The sequence below is a fragment of the Camelina sativa genome, chromosome 13 (assembly GCF_030686135.1).
Source record: "Camelina sativa cultivar CO46 ecotype springtype chromosome 13, ASM3068613v1".
In the NCBI taxonomy this organism is placed as follows: Eukaryota; Viridiplantae; Streptophyta; class Magnoliopsida; order Brassicales; family Brassicaceae; genus Camelina; species Camelina sativa.
In genome coordinates, this window is record NC_141892.1 from 11,760,652 (window position 1) to 11,777,556 (window position 16,905).

The 16,905-nt window shown below is 32.0% G+C and overlaps 2 protein-coding genes across 8 annotated transcripts; one reads left to right on the plus strand and one right to left on the minus strand.

The window, feature by feature from the left end:
• The first annotated feature begins 9,762 nt into the window (after positions 1-9,762).
• Positions 9,763-11,869, plus strand: LOC147929419 (uncharacterized). Its single transcript, XM_087480140.1, has 5 exons — positions 9,763-11,075; positions 11,147-11,191; positions 11,293-11,337; positions 11,452-11,496; positions 11,658-11,869. The coding sequence occupies exons 1-5, from the start codon at positions 10,897-10,899 to the stop codon at positions 11,782-11,784; spliced, it is 441 nt and encodes a 146-aa protein (XP_087336266.1). The 5' UTR covers positions 9,763-10,896; the 3' UTR covers positions 11,785-11,869.
• A 1,196-nt stretch (positions 11,870-13,065) lies between these two features.
• LOC104736567 (uncharacterized) lies at positions 13,066-16,292 on the minus strand. Of its 7 annotated transcripts, none has more exons than XR_015577396.1 (10): positions 16,040-16,269; positions 15,753-15,959; positions 15,538-15,584; positions 15,112-15,174; positions 14,732-14,867; positions 14,565-14,635; positions 14,219-14,280; positions 13,892-13,964; positions 13,484-13,689; positions 13,066-13,395 (listed from the first exon to the last, which is right to left on the minus strand). XR_015577396.1 is itself a non-coding variant. In XM_087480141.1 (6 exons), the coding sequence occupies exons 1-6, from the start codon at positions 16,152-16,154 to the stop codon at positions 14,622-14,624; spliced, it is 582 nt and encodes a 193-aa protein (XP_087336267.1). In that variant the 5' UTR covers positions 16,155-16,292; the 3' UTR covers positions 14,389-14,621. The 7 variants fall into 7 exon arrangements, 2 of the variants coding, with proteins under 2 accessions (XP_087336267.1, XP_010454871.1); XR_015577395.1 differs by having other exon boundaries at positions 13,484-13,698; XR_759592.3 differs by having other exon boundaries at positions 13,484-13,698; positions 15,657-15,959.
• Between the last annotated feature and the right edge of the window lie 613 nt (positions 16,293-16,905).

The following is a 16,905-nucleotide window of genomic DNA, read 5'->3' on the forward strand; positions in this document are numbered from 1 at the left end:
CTCGATTTTTGGAATGCTTGTTTAACCTTCTCGATTGTTCCATCTTCCCATTCGAAATCTGACATGAGCCCTTTTCGTTTCCTAGAACTTCCACCTTCCATCACGATTTCTGCAAAAATATTGTTGAAAAGGTTTAAACTTCCAAACCATGAATTCAAGATACGAAAAGTTTATTAACTATCGATTGAGATCTTACCAAAAGGATATGTATGATAATAGACGTTCTGTCCTTTGTTGAGAGGGGATAACAAAAGGTCAGAAAATAATGAGGAGACGTAGAATGCTTAAATATTTGTTTAAAGAGCGGCGAAGGCTTTCATATTGGCGTAACTTAAGGCCAGGCCCATCTAAATTAACCAATAATAACCTTCGATTCTCTTTAAGCTCAATTAGATGTATTAGTAAAATACAGATGTATTAGTAAAACCAAACTTTTTAATAAAGATGTATTAGTAAAATAGTAATATTAAATTTAACGTGTGGTCCAAAAAAATAAAAATAATTCCAAACATAATTTAAGACGAAAATTTCATGTTCAAAATTCTACAAATAATTATTTTAAAGTCTAAATCAACAATAGCAAAGTGAACATAATAAGAAATATTGAGAAGTAGAACTATAGCCAGCTGCTTGAACCACAATCTCAATCTTCATCTTCATTGTCTTCATCACTGGAATCGACGTCTAGCCAGCGCCTGTAAAATTCGAATAACTCAGATTTATAATTCCCGTATAATTATGTTCATACTAAATTTATTCAATTTATTTGATTAATAACATTACAGCATATCGCCAGTATTAAATCCATCAATCTCATCTTCAAGAATGACCTTCGAACATCGTAACTGAGACATCAAACATTGGATTTCTAGCAAAGTAGAAATTAAGTAAGAAAACGATAGTTTCAAGTGGTTTATAAGACTATTTAACAGTACCTTCGTAAACAGAGATCCTCCAAAATAGAAGAGTACACAATATTGGTTGATCAGCGAAGGTAGGGGAAGACATTATTTTTTCTGTTTCTCAAGAAATGCATAACAAACCGAACCAACAGCAACACATTCAATCTCTAGGACACTTTGAAAAAATTGATTGTTTATAAGTTAAACAACCAGTAAATATATCAAAATTTGAGGATATCGAAAGTTTCGAAAATTATCTTACTTGTGTTCAAGGATAATGAATGTCACAACTTCATTTTCTGAAATGTATCCATTTTGATGTTCAAGAAAATCAATTGTATGAGACTCGTTTACGTGTTTTAGCATTCCCATGACATCTAACAAAAAATAAAATTCCAACGAAAAAACAACAATATAAAAAACAAAAGAAGTCATCATCTTTAAAATAGAATATCATCACATAAGAACGGATTTTTTAAGTTTAGTTGAATATAAAAACTTACCTACACAGCGGTTCTTCTCGTCAGGCGTCGAATTATTCATTCTCAATGCATCATAACAAAGGATAAAATTGTCAGTACTTCGCAGACATGTTGGGATCATTTTTGTTTTATCATGGATCAGGATCTGAAACGGATGGTTTGAGTTCCTAAATGATTGTTGACCTTCAATCACTAAAAATCCAGTAATCTCGTACCAGTCTCCTTCCTTGATTTTTCCATAGTATTTTGATACATAAAGATCCGCAACTATCTTGGCATCAATCCTGTTTCCCTATAATCGAAACATAATTTAGCATTCAATTGTTTTATTTTTGTTGTATATCTCATTTGGTATTTGAAAATAATTACGAAAAATTGGGAAGAAGAAGAAAAACTACCCTCTCGTCTACCAAAATCAAACTTTGATAAAAAGGCTGTCCTTGAATAAAATGAGGTGGCTACTCTCTTAAACTTTTCACAGCAACTTCCGGGTTACGTAAGGTTGGATTCAGATCTTTTACGTACAACACTATCCTGTTTGGGAATTTTTTCCTTTTTTCGAGTTTTTAGAAGCAAGAAGAAGTTTGAGAGAGAAGTTCAAATATTACAACAACTGATCTGTAGTTCAAATATTCATAAACTAAAGAAGATAAGGATTATAAGAATCAGAGTTCTAGATTTGTGTGGATTGTATAAAAACTCATGGTCTACACAGGGAAAGCTGCATGTGTCTTTGTTCGATAAGAATGATCAATGATTTATTTTTAAAATAAAATACTTTATTTTAAAAAAATTAACTAGACAGTTGAAACTCTAAATTTCAAATTGCATGTCTATCTTTGCATTTATCAACTTGCATGCTAACATTTTTTTATCAACATGCATTGGTCTTTCATATATTTGTTACGATTTTTGCTGAACTTTATTGGAAACTTCAAAGTCTTTGTCTTTACATTTTTTTCTAAGTATTTAATATGTAGATATTTTTATCAAAATAATGATAAAAGAATAATATTATGAATAATTTAACCTTCGATATATGTAAAGAAATTCAAAATGTTATCTATTTAAATTAAAAAATTAGAATCCATATATCATTTGAATATAAAATATTAAAACCCCATAAAATCCATAGTAAGCAAAAGTAAAATAAGAAGTCGTCAGTCTTCGATTTGGGAGTCCTCTTCCTTGGTCTCCTATAATTTAGTTCATAGGTATACATGAAAAAAATTATAAACGAATTTTTACAATGTTTTCATTTTATATATAACATGAACAGAGATGATAATCTTACAATTTCATCATTTTCAACTCATCTGGAATTTGCGGATTGAGTATTATTTACGTACAAACTGTAGAAGATATACTTCTTTTTCCTGTAAAATTAGAACATAAATAATACTTTAATATTTGTTCAAAAATACTGAGCAATAAATATCATCAAATTAAATGTATACCTTGGAAAAATTCAATAACACCCCATCGAATAACACAAATTAAGTGATCACCCCGGTAAGATTTATAAGTATCGTAGAATTTTGCAGCCGATCTTTTGAATAACTCACACCTTATTAGGGTTCCACTAAAATGTCAAGAATCAAAACCTTATGCTTCAATATAATTCAAGATCATAATTTTGTATAATATATATATATATAATAAGAGTATTTTAATTCACCTGAAATCACGTAGATCAAAAGATATTTTGTGGTTAATAGAGTTATCTTCTGCTCTGCAATTTATTGCAAGATTTTCAGAACTTTGCATCTCAATGTTATCTTCATCCTCATCTAAATCTTGGATATATCTATCCTCATTATGATCATCGTTATTACTATCATCTGAATGGTATTCGACCTCGTAATCGGTTTCTTCATCAATATCATCATATTCTTCATCCATTACATCATAAGAAACATCATCTTCTTCGTCGCTTCCTTCTTGTATTTAATCAGAATCGTCCTGATCTCCGACATTACTGTCGTCACCAGATTCTTCAAAGACTGTACAATCTGTTTCTGAGTGATCATGGTAAGATGTGTTTTTCTTTTTTTCAAAACCAAATAAAGTACAATACTTAAACAACATACGAATATTGTCACTTTGTGATGCATCATCAGATTTCTCATGATTTTCAGACTTATTGATCTCGTCTTTTTTTTTGTAATTTCCTGAAATTACAGCTGAATTCCCCAACATTGACAACCCCACCGATGACGTCTGTATAAAAATAAAGTTAGTTCAAATACAAATATTTACTAAGAATAATTGAAATTAATTTTATAATATCTAAAACAACTACTCACCGACTAAGTAATCTTCACATTGTGTACCATCATTAATGAGTTTTAAATCGACGAAATCATAGAAATCTTCCCCTCCAACAAATGAATTCTCTTTGATTGTGGTATTATACAAAATAACAATTTTGTAACGATGTGTGGTAGCTAAACATGAACCATTCTGCTCAACAACCTTAAAGTCTTCGAAATCGAGCCAATCACCAACATTGAACTTGGAGACAAAACGATCATAAACATCTCCACGAAAGGAACATTGGACCTTTACACCCTAATAACACATAGTATTAATATTGTCACATAATATGATTTTATATGTCAAAATAATATGTTCAACGCTTGCAAATCAAAACTTTCGGGTACAACTGCATATACGCTTTATTTTTGGAATACATAATGAGCTAATTATTAGAATAAAGTAAATACCTTAATATCAGATAAGACCATCTCCAAACATGGACCTTTTTCTTCCCACAAACACAAAACTTTCACACGTATTTTCCATTCATATTTCGATGAATTCAAACGCGAAACAACATCGAAAAGGCTATACCTAACCATAGTGTTCTGTTTTTTTTGTTTTCTTCGTTATTTTAGGTTGAATGTCAAAAGAGTCGAATAGACGTATATATACATGTAATTTTATATATAAAAGATATTTACATTTTTGTTATAAGTGATATATAAGAATATATGTTTACCATTTTTAAAAAATATTTTGTATAGATCTCCAGACATAAATATCTTTATTACACTTCTATTTATTTTAGAGATAATACTAAACTTCTTAATGTTTATCATTACGACTTTTAATGCGTATATATATTTTCCATTTTTACATTAATCGTGATATTAAACTTTATTCTGTTCTGTTTTGAATATGGAATACTTCTTAAGTTTATTCACCCTGCTTGACATAACGTAAAATTAATAAATTTTAATATTCCATCAAAAAATAATTATTATTAGATTTTAATAAATTCAGACTGAAAAAGTTATATATAAACTATTTTCATATATTTAATACGGGTACTTGATTTGTTTACTTCTATCATTCATATATACACTTTCGGTATTTAAATATACAATCTCACGATATATTGAAATTTATATAATGATGCAAGAACTTCAGCTTTTTGTATTGCTACTAATGTAACTTCGGTACGCACATTTTCATTGTTAACACGTCTCATCTCATTTACTTTAAGAACGTCAATATAAACACTTTATTTTAAAATTAAACTTTATAGGAATATTATTATTTCATAAATTATTCATCCATATTAAACAATATTCAGAAAACAGCAATTATAAGATCGCAGAACATTCATCATATTATTCTCTAAAATATTTTATGCTACTCGCTTCATGCCAGAATATTTGCGACGACACCTATTATTTTTCCTTCCATATGCAGTTTGTTTTTAAATAACAAAATATGTTAGATTAGATATAATAAAATCTAATAAGAATATACTTCGGTAATTACCTTGTATCTTAAATAAAAAGGAAACGACTTAGATTCTTTGCCATAAATTCCTTCTCTGCAGATAATATCAAAGAATAGGGTTAGAGTTAAAGATTTACGTATAAACGCTATTATCATGTTTTTGTAAAAGGTTTAATATCAGGGTGACCTTTAGACACAAATTGTTACCATGATAATACCAAATTAAGCAATTTTAACAAATTTTATAACATTATTACTACTGTTTTAACATAAAAAACTACCGAGCAATAGTTGTAAGACGTCGTATTGCTAACCATGCATATTTCACCTGCTGAATAATTAATCAATCTAAATTATGCTATATCCGAGAAAATAAGATTAAGTAATTTTGAACATTAACATTTAGTTAAATTAAGTTTATACCATAGATTTTGGGATACTATTACCACCAATAATAGACTTTCTACAAAAAAAAAAAAAAAAAAAAAAAAAAAAAAGTAAATACAAAATATTAGTATGATTTTGAAATCAAAAGTATAATATTAATAATCTTTCTTATAAAATTTTAAACAATACCTGAGTTTCAGCATATGAATATTGGTGGATTCACCTAAACAAAAACATTCAATAGACTTTGCCACCTCTACCTATTGATTTATATTTAATTATTATAGCCAGAAAAACATGAATAAATGTCAATAAAGATGATAGAATATTTTTCTATTACTATTACCAAACATCTTTCATTAATAGTAGCATCTTCCGAAGTGTTCCTGTAACTATAAACATGAGTTTTTTAATTTAGCAGCATCAAGGTATAAACGAAATTAGTTTAGGTATACAAAAAAAAATATATATACCTAATTTTCTTGTGTGGGTACATAGAACTAAGATCACGACCATCTACTAACTCACCTGAAACATAGGGATTAGTATAATTTGATTTACAAATATTTTAATAATTCAAGAAAATATACAATATTATTCAATTAGTAAAGAAACAATACACAAAGTTCTGGTGATGCTTGAACTTGCGTTCCAAACAAATACTACAGAAAAAGGATATGAATAATTAGAACATGAACACGAATACAAAGATCCATAAAAAAGATCATCAAGACTATAATACAAATATAAATTCGAGAACATGAGAGTAATTTAGGGTTTCTTCTTTTTTAAAGATTTCGAATTATGGAGAATGGTTAGGGATGTACCTATTTATATTAACGAATAACCTTTATTTTTAGGGTTTCAAAGAAGTCGGTATAATTTGGTTGGGATTTCTATTAAGCCCATTATTGTTTCAGGTTTTAGGGTTTTATAACTTATAGAAATCATGTTTTTGACGATAATATAGATTAGATAATTAAGAAAATTATTCTTTTTAATTTTTTTAATTAATCTAAGAGGGAAAAAGGTCCAATTCTGAATCTCATTAATGGCAAATTAGTAATCTTAAGTATGAGGATGAATGTGGTGCGTTTCAGCAACCTAAATTGGCAAAAAAAGCTTGTCCGAAATTTTTTTAAGGGTATTTTTTATTAAGGGTAAATGACGTCAATTTTTGTGAGAATGGCTGTGAGCCATTTTTGACTTCTCCTTTAATATATTAGATGATTTAATTAAGTTTTTGCAATTTTATTTATAATTACAATAAAAAACAAGGTTTAATCACCTGAGTCTAAGACAATATTAATAAGAGAAATTCCTTTCAATACCACTAAAAAGGTTTTTTTCCCAAAAATATAACATTTTAGTTTTTTTTCCAAAAATACCACAAAAGTTTTTTTTAAATTACCACAAACACAAAAAAAAATGATTTTTAAGGATGTAGAATTTTTTTTTAGGTATGGGTTGACACATTTAGTTTTAGGGTATAGTTTTTAGGGGTAGGGTTTAATATTTAGAATTTAGAAATTAGTTTTTAGTATTAGAACTTTAATTCAATTATGTGGTATTTTTTGAAAAGAAATATATTTTAGTGGTATTTTTGGGAAAAAAAAAACTAAATTGTGGTATTTTTGGAATAAAAACCTATTTTAGTGGTATTTATGACAATTGCCCTATTAATAAGCTCTACATTAAAGGACTGGATTTTGCGGATGAAACCCACATAGGAAACTATAATATAATCTCCCGTGTATATTTCTATTTTTGTATTTTAAAATCACTTTATTTTTGACTCTAAAACAAAGTGACCTTGGAGATTTCCTAAGCTCTTCTCTCTCTTCTTTTTCCTTTCAACTCCTAAATCTAGACTTCCTTGCTTCTCCGGTTTTCCCTTCAAGCGTCTGGGCAACCACAGTGAAGCATGAGTTTGACATTGCATAACTCTTAGAGGGTAACAATATGATTGACTAGTGAAGGTATTTGGTCCTTCTGGAAGACTCCTGGAAGACAACAATGTTACTGCACAAAGAAGGTATGTCTTTGTGGACGAGTCCTATATTTGGTTTAGTCCATTGCATGACCTTACTGCACAAAGAAGGTATGTCTCAGAGGATAAAAACGTTTAGTCTAACATTGGTGAACTCCTGGAGGATAACAATTTTACTGCACAAAGAAGGTATGTCTTTGTGGACCATTCCTATATTTGGTCTAGTCCATTGCATTTTCATTCTGGACCACAATATGATTATTTTTTTTCTATCCAACCATGTTGTCTGTTAAGTTCCTGGTGGACCACCTTTTAGTTTAGAACATTAAGTCCATCACACTAACATGTTTGTTGTCTATCTCACAGGTCTGAAGACGTTCATATTGACATTGGTGAACTCCCAGAGGACAACAATGTTACTGCACATTGAAGGTATGCCTCTATGGACCAGTTTTATCTTTGTTTAGTCCACTCCATTTTCATTTTTGGACCACTTACTTTGTCTATCCAACCATGTTGTCTATTAAGTTTCTGATGGACCAATTTTCTATTTTAAAACCTTAAGTCCATCGAACTCACATGTGTGTTGTCCATCACACAGGTCTGAAGACGTTTAGCCTAACATTGGTGAACTCTTAGAGGACAACAATGATACACAAAGAAGGTATGTCTCTGTTGGTGGACCAGAGTAGGCTTACTTTTGTCTTTCCAACCCATATTGTCTATTAAATTTTTGATGGATAATTTTTTTATAAAAAACATTAAGTCCATCAAACTAACATGTTTGTTGTCTATCGGACAGGCCTGAAACTGATGAATTCCCCGAAGAGAAACATGTTAATGACCTGGAGAACTCCACCAACTTCATTCTCGTTTATTTTCAGATGTGTTCAGGTTTTAATTAAAGAAGAAACAATCATGTCATCACTTTTTTCGTCAATTTCAAAATGTTTGAATTGAAGGGTATTATATTCTTTTGATCATATGGCACAAAAACAGCAAATGGCATTATTGAAAAGGAAAAAATGAAAATGGCATTTCACACAACTTAAATTAATAAAATGACATTTCTGACCAAATTCTCTTTTTTATAAGGTTTTTATAAGGCATTTACAAAGTTTTTAGAAGGTTTTATAAAACTTTTATAAGGTTTTTAAATCGTTTAAAACATTATAAAAACATTGTAAAAGTCTTCTAATTTTTTTTTTGGCGGAAAAATATGTTGAAAAATTTTTAGCGGAAAAATGGTCATTAAAAATATTTTGTAAGAGTAAAATGATCATTAAAAATTGGAGAATTTTCAAAAATACCATTTTTTCTATGTTACTTTTCAAAAATACCCTTTCTTGGTGTTCATTTGAAAAATATCCATTTTAATATATAAACTGACTAAATTCCAAACCCTAAATCTCAAATACTAAACTTTACCCCCTAAAAACTATACTCTAAATATTAAAATGAGAACCCCAACCTAAGAAAAAAATCTAAAAATTAATTTAACATATTGTAGTTGTGTAAAAGAGGGCAACAGTGAAAATGTTAAAAAAAAGGTATTCAGTATTACTAACAACATTGTATTGGTAAAAAGCATTTTTATCTCACAAGTTGCAATTCATTTCACCAATCCAAAAATAAAATATTAGTGATATTATCTAGCACATGTGATTTCGTTTAGGTAAAAATAATAATTATTATTTTAAAAAGAATTATAAGAAAATATACAACAAAAGATGAATATAATTCAACGAACTCAACAATATTGATTGTAGAGATAACATCTTATCAAAAGAAACTATAAATCCAAATAAAATTTAGAAATTGTTAGAAATATTATTTTATACATACTATTTTTCAAAAGTATCCGTTTTCACTATTTTAATTTTTACTCTCTTTTACACAATTGTGTTGTATTAAATTAATTTTTAGACTTTAAAAAAAAAATGGATTATCTATTTTACATTTAGAATATAGTTTTGAGGATTTATAGTTTAGGATGTATAGTTTAGGATTTGGAGTTTTAGGTTTTATAATTTAATTATTTAGTATATAGAAAATAGTATTCATGAAAATGGAGAACAAGATATACGTGATGAACTTTAGGAGTTTATGTGTCTTCTAATCTTTGACTTGTTAAGTCTCTTTGTTGGGAAAATGCAGGAGTGAGGACCACAAGAAGACAGGTCTTGAGTAAGAATGGGTCTACTCAAGCTGTAGGACATCAAGACTGCGCTAAATAAGACTCCAAGGAGTTGGATAGACAATTGTTTGCGTTAAACTAGCTTGCTATCTAACGAAGCAGCAAGTATGCTTTTTCAAAATACAGGTGAGATTTTTGATTGGGATATATTATTTGTTACTCTCTCTCAAATTACAACTGACGTACTTATGATATCTACATATACGTACTACCACCATCAAACTCAAACCTTGGTGGGAGAAGGTAAAATCTAAACATGACCATGCTTGTTTGAGATGGCATATTGAGAGTTTTAAATCTGAAATGGTTTGTCTTGTTTCTTTCTCCATGTGAGATGGTCTAAGTTGAAAGTATTGGGTGAGATATGTTTCTCCATCATTTTAATTTCGTTAAATCTGTCTTGTTATGTTTGGTCTGTAACGGGTTTGGTCTGATTTTAGGTTTTAACAAGATCCAAGAATCAATATGCATGGAAAGGTAAATTAACAGTTATATATCATTGTCTTTTTCATCACATTTTGGTAGCCAGGATTTGCAGCATCTTTCCGGAAGCCGAGATTCCATTCCACAAATGTGATTCATCTTTTATGTTATGCCCGCTTGTAGAGCTCTTTTCTCCTCCCACAGGCCAATTGAAAAGGCTCGGGGCAGCACAGGCTTTGACAGCTAAAGAATCAACACACCTGGCGATAATGTGAAGATCTTCAGCATAATCGGTCAGTTTCTCACAAGTCTGAAGAGCTTTGATCGAGTTTGTTCAGTTCCCAAACACTTCATTGAGGAAAGTCTCAGTCATACCGACAAGATTTTCTTCTCCAGAATTATCAGTCATCTCAAGGTACTCACCTCCACATCTAAGGCTAACAACATTGAAAGCGGTAAGCTTGATCTTCACACCACAAGGAGGATTTGGTCAAAAGTTTAAAACTCTTATCTCTTTTGAATTTTTAGAACTAAGGTTTACCATTAATTTGAACTTCTGTACTTTCGTTTTGCAATATGATTTTCAAGAATATTTTCAGATAATTTGTTTTGGCTCTACATATAAAACCTTGTTGCACAAGGCAACAATATAAATTTCGTAATGAATACGAAAAGGTGTAGCAATTTGTAACAACTTTATGACAAATAACTTGTAGCCTGTTGTGAGTCAATTAGCGACAAAATTTTGTGGCTTTTTGAAAGTATATGTTAGGGATATTGGCGAGGAATGCCATTATTCCCCCAAAATCTTGTCTAAAATGTCAGTTTCATTTTGTTTTCTACGAAATGCCACTTTTACACATGAAGAAGAGATGTAATATGACCAAATTAGCCATATCCTATTATCTGATAATCTCGTCGGTGGACCAAATACATAACCAAAGGTATATGTCCACCCAATGTCAATCTTCTCTTCTTCATGGTGGACACGTTTAACTCATCCTCTCTATTACAGGTCTGATCCCGGGTTGCCTCCGGTGGACCAAATCGAGAATCAAAGGTAGATGTCCACCATTTGTTTTTCATGTTGTTTTTATGTCATTCATTGTCAATCTTGTCTTCTTCATGGTGGACAAGTTTAAATCATTCTCTCTATTGTAGGTCCGATCACGTGTTGCCTTCAGTGGACCAAATGGAGAATCAAAGGTACATGTCCACCACTCTTTCATGTTGTTATGTTTTTATGCAATCCATTGTCAATCTTGTCTTCTTCATGGTTGTTTCATGATGGACAACTTTAACTCATCCTCTCCATTGCAGGCCCGATCCTGATTTGCCTTCGGTGGACCAACTCGAAAATCAAAGGTAGATGTCCACCATTTGTTTTTCATGTTGTGGTGTTTTTTATGTCATTCATTGTCAATCTTGTCTTCTTCATAGTGGACAAGTTTACTAATTATTTAAATCGAAAATCACTTATTAAATTGAAACCATGAGTGAGGGCAAAATGGTCTTTCGTTGAACAGCTTGTGGCAGGCGGGAAAAAGTTTCGACGAAACTGGCATTGGAGAGGAAGAATGTTACTGTTCATGGCAGGGAAGACAATTTTCCCTATATGTTATGCATATTTCTGACGCAATTTGTAACAAGTAGTAGCAATATGAGACACATTAATTAGTATCTAAATTGTAGCATTTTGCGACAATTAGTCATGAAGGAGAAATTAGTGATGACCAAATAGTTATTAATTTAATTTGTCACAAAACTGTAACAAATATTTTCTTGCTACGAAAACACCTAATAGTTACAAAATTTTGTGTAACTATACAGAACAATTTTACTATTGATAGGATATGTTTACAAAAAGATATTTTTCAAATGTCCCAAAAAAAATTGGCTAGTATTCTCTGTCAAATTAAATTGACAACTTAAACCGTGTAAATTTACAGAAAGATACATCTCATTTCCTTTTAGTTTTTTTTTTCTAATTTTTTTTTTTGTTGCTTTAGTTTGGACATGTTAAATTGTGTTACCGTTTATAGGAGACGTCTAAAGAAGAGGCTCAGAAGACATCGAAACAAAAATGGGTTCGACAAGAACGTCGTTGCTTTTCTATTTTCTCTTGTTTCTCTATTTGCATCACAACTTTGTTTCCTTTGTAAACTCACGATATTTACGTCTAGCCTCCGTCGATATAGGCCTTGTTTCCACCATATCCAAACCAGAAAGTATTACTGGCTACGAAAGAAAGACACCGAAACTAGCAATTTTTATTCGAAAAGGCGGTGGCGGTAAGGGAGGAGGAGGAGGAGGACGCAGTGGTGGTATCAAAGGAAGAGGAGGAGGAGGATATGCAAATCTAAGGCAATCTCACAGCGGGCTTGGCGGGTACCCGTTTGTTGTGGCTTCCTCGCACCGCCATGCTAATCCATCAAGCGGTAGCCGGTATGTTGGAAGGCCAGGGTGTGGCTCGTTGGGTCTATTATCGGTTTTGGCCGGATTACTTTTGATTTCATAGAATTTAATTAGTATTTATTAGAATGCCAATTATAGGATTGTCTCTTATATTTGCATATTCTATTGGATTTAAATTGAAATATCTTGCATGAGTATTATTAGAGCATTGGTTTAGTTTGTTGTCAAGATAATTTACAAACAAGCGACATAGTCAAAGATTCATAAGTCTCAAACTATGGCCATGAATATGTTGTGGGATTGGAGGAACTTTAGTGTATGTCATCATTCCCAATTATTGGGTGGTTAACTTTTGGTATTGATTTATTGAACAATTTTAGGCTTTATGAGCAACTCTATCGATCGGTTATAGAGACGGAGAGTGTCTAAGTTGGATTAAAAAATCCCCCTCCAAGGATTATCATCCCTGTCTTTCTTGGATTTGCATGGACAGCTTTCACTATTCATAGCCCTGATATCTGTGTGTTCATCAAGCATTAACCAATTTCTTACAATCCAGCATGGAACATTATGATAAGATTCTTTCACTCTAGAGTCTCGACCCAGCTCTAAACACAAAACCATATTGCCCTAATTCTCCTAGCTTCCGATTAAAGATTTAGCTATCAACTAACTGTAGCGTCTGTTACTGAACTGGAAAAGCTACAAGTTACTGCTACTTACAAATAGTCTTTCACTGGACTTACAAAAAAAAACACTCAGGTTTCATTCTGTTCCAGAATTGATTTAATGATGATGATGAGAACTGTTCTAAAATTTGTTCTGGTTCCTGATATTCTCCAAGTTTATCTGCAGAAATCCAATAAAACACAATACATGAACAACAGGGGCCATTACACAAGCCAAAATCAACAATTCATGTTCCCTTATAGATTACCAGGAGAAGATCTTCATCTGTGCCAAAAGATTTCCGGGCATTCTCCAAGCATTTTGACATGCCAAAAGATCTTTATCAACAATTTATTTCTCTGTTAATTCTTACTAGTACTGAGTAATGGCGATTCGCACGTTCCAAGATGATGTGTAAAATGTTCTTCCTTGCTTCTCAAAGGTCTCTTCCTCAATATTAATCAAAACTGGCATCTAAATAGACTATAAATGTGATGTAAAATATCTTTAGAATATACCATTAACATACTAACATGGAACACATTTTTCCATTGTGTTTAGATTTTAAACATTCCTAAAATATATGAACATGCAAACAGTTTTAGCATGTCAGGAAAAATGTAGGAAGGGACCGATATGTAAAGTATTCAAGCAATGAGATATAACAAAATATTACTTGGAACTGGCGGGATCTCTGATCTTGAACTCATCTCTAACCGCGTCATAGCCACATATCACAATATAGTGACCTAGGAAACAAATAGGTGTAAGAAATTTAGAACACGCATGTAGTCTGTACCGTTTGAGCGGGGAGTTTTAAGCTTTTTGACTTTTGTTAGTTAAAGAATTATCCTTTTGTCGGATCTTGGTTTCGTAAGTTTCCGGAGTTCCAATGATTATAACAGAGATTATCAACATAATAAAGTCAAGGATATGAAAACCGGGGTCCCATTTTGGAAGAGAAGAAACAGACTGAGTCTAAAGGCTACGGGACAATTCTCACCAGTGTAGCGGGAATTGCTATTGTGAAGACCAGCGATAATCATTTCCTCCAACCAAGACTTGCTGCAACAGTCAAAAACTAGCATGAACACTATCTTGCACAAACACTTGAAACAAGAAAGGCACATAAACACTATCTTCAGATACAGATGATAAAATGGGAAGATCAAAGAGAAGAAAGAACTATTCACTTGTCTTGTAATTAATTGGTAAAGTGTAACTGAAAAGTTTCATCTATTTACAAACAATATGTGTATTGTTGTGTTGTTCTAAAGACTTAAATTACCATAGTATCCGGAAGAACACACATAACAAATATATAGCATTTTTGGGATCTGAGATCTTACGACTAGAAGATAAAGTAAACCATCACAATCCAAAAGTGTCTGAATCTATGTAGCCCTTCAACTGTTTTCCTCTGCAAAATCAATTGATGCACATAAGAATGCATGTTATGACTGAATTCATTGGATGGAGCAAGAACAGAGAACGACAGTGATCTAGAAACATATACCATTTATAGCTCCAATGTTGTGGTCTTCTTTGTAGACCCCCAAAGGAGAGCCATGCACAGAGAGCATCATCTCTCCAGGTTTTGGTAGCCTCCGGGTCTTTGGTGTCATTCCAAAAGAGAGTCTTTGCCCATTTACCTGAAAAAATTACAAGTATCATAGTAGAGACTCTGCTTGTATGTACAAAATCTATCACTGAAACAGACATAGCTCATTCTGCAACAGAAATTATAGCTGATAAATCACGACTCATAAACTGATTTCTTTCTCTCTGGATCAATGTAAAAACAAAAACTCGAAGGAAAAAGACATGCCAAAGAACCAAACAAAGAAACGTACGAGATAATTGCATCAAGACAGAAGACAATCATAAAATACATACCCCAGGAGTCTGAAAAGCAGCATGGCTTGCAAGCATATGGTTGTCAGATGTCCCCTGGAAGACCTAAAAACCCAAGGGAAATGATCAAATTAGAGTCTTGCACCGACTGCCCTAAAGTAGTATTGCATAATAATGTTGGAAGACAGAAGAAAGATACTATCATACAAGGTTGACAATATAAAAAAAAAAAAAAAAAAAAAGTCCAGATTACGGTTTAGTGTAACAACCTAAACATTACTAAAACAAACAAGTAAAGCCTAGCTATACAGTACACTACTCAGTAGGGGTGAAAGCCTGCAAAACTAACTAAAGCAAATGACAAATCCACTAAATGTTCTCTCTGTGCTAATTAGGCATAAGCATCTGTCAGATTACAGGAAACCACCACAAAAATGGCAAGAAGACAAAAGATATAATAAAACTTACAAGATTCTCAAGCTGTGGGTTATCAGTTCCTAACAGGCTTGCTTTCACTGCCACCAAAAGTAAAAAGTTCAATACCACAAAAAACAAAAATCTCATCAAACCCATTCAGCCAGCCATACCGTTATCAGGTAAATCATAGCCACCAAGAAGAGAAGGCCTAGTATTGTAAAAATCAGGGAAACCCATTGACAAGCGTTTAAGAATAGAAGAATCACCATTTTCGTCTTTCCACTTTAACTCAATCTCCCCAGTTTCTTCGTTTCTCGATATTGACAAATCAGGAAGGTTCTCTTTGAAGAAGTCCAACACAGGTGTGTCGAGCTGTTCCTCGGTAAAATATGAACGGAGCAATCTCAACGCAGTTATAGTTTGTTCAATCTCAACGTCACGGATCGCTCTAATCGCAGCGATTTGTCTTTCAACTACACAAAATTGTATACCCCAAAAAATCAGATTACAAAAACCCTAAAAATTCGATTGGAATGATTTTTTTTTGAGATACCTTCTTCGTCTACCAAGTCTTCTTTCTTCTCTTCTCTTCGAATTCGCTTGTCATCTTCTTCAGTGAGTTTGACACACTCCTTCGCTTTTCTCTTCGGCATCTTCGGGGAATACATTGGGACAGAGCTAAGAAATAGCCGTTAAGCAACCAACTTCCCGATGTCTTCAGCTTCTTTCTTCTCCGACTTGCAGAGAACAGAGAACAGACTCAGGTGGACATTTAGGGATTTCACTTCACTTCGAGCGCGTGATACGTTTTGAAAGGCTAGCTCAATTGTGGGCTTAACATACATAATGGGCCTCAAAATACGATTATTGGAAACCTTAAGACAATTCCACCAACTTTTAACATCCCAATAATACACATACCCAATAAGCCCAACGCTCTTATTAATATACAAGTCTCTCACATCTCTCAGTGCCGGGACTTGCCAAAGAGATTATCTAATGTAACAAACGTAAGAAGTATATATGCATGAGATTCTCTAATGTAACAAAAAGGTTCGTCAAAACTATTTGACGACTGAGTAAAAAATACATTTTGTCAAAGAACGCTTTATTTAGAAAAAAATATACTTAGTATCGGGAAAAAAAAAAAAAAACCAAGAGAATTCAAATTAGGTTTTTAAAACCAAATACAGTAAATGTAAAACTATTTACCATCAAAACTAAACTGGCCGCTTACGTGTCATGGAGGTTAATTAGCTTTTTCAAAACACAACATTATTGTTAAAAGTTAAAACAGTTAGATTCATGGTTTACTAATTAATCATGTTTTATTTTAAATTCACAGCCCCATTTTCCCGTAACGGCGTCCAAAACCAAATTTTGCTTTCTAATTTCTAGCCAGTGATATTCTGACACCTC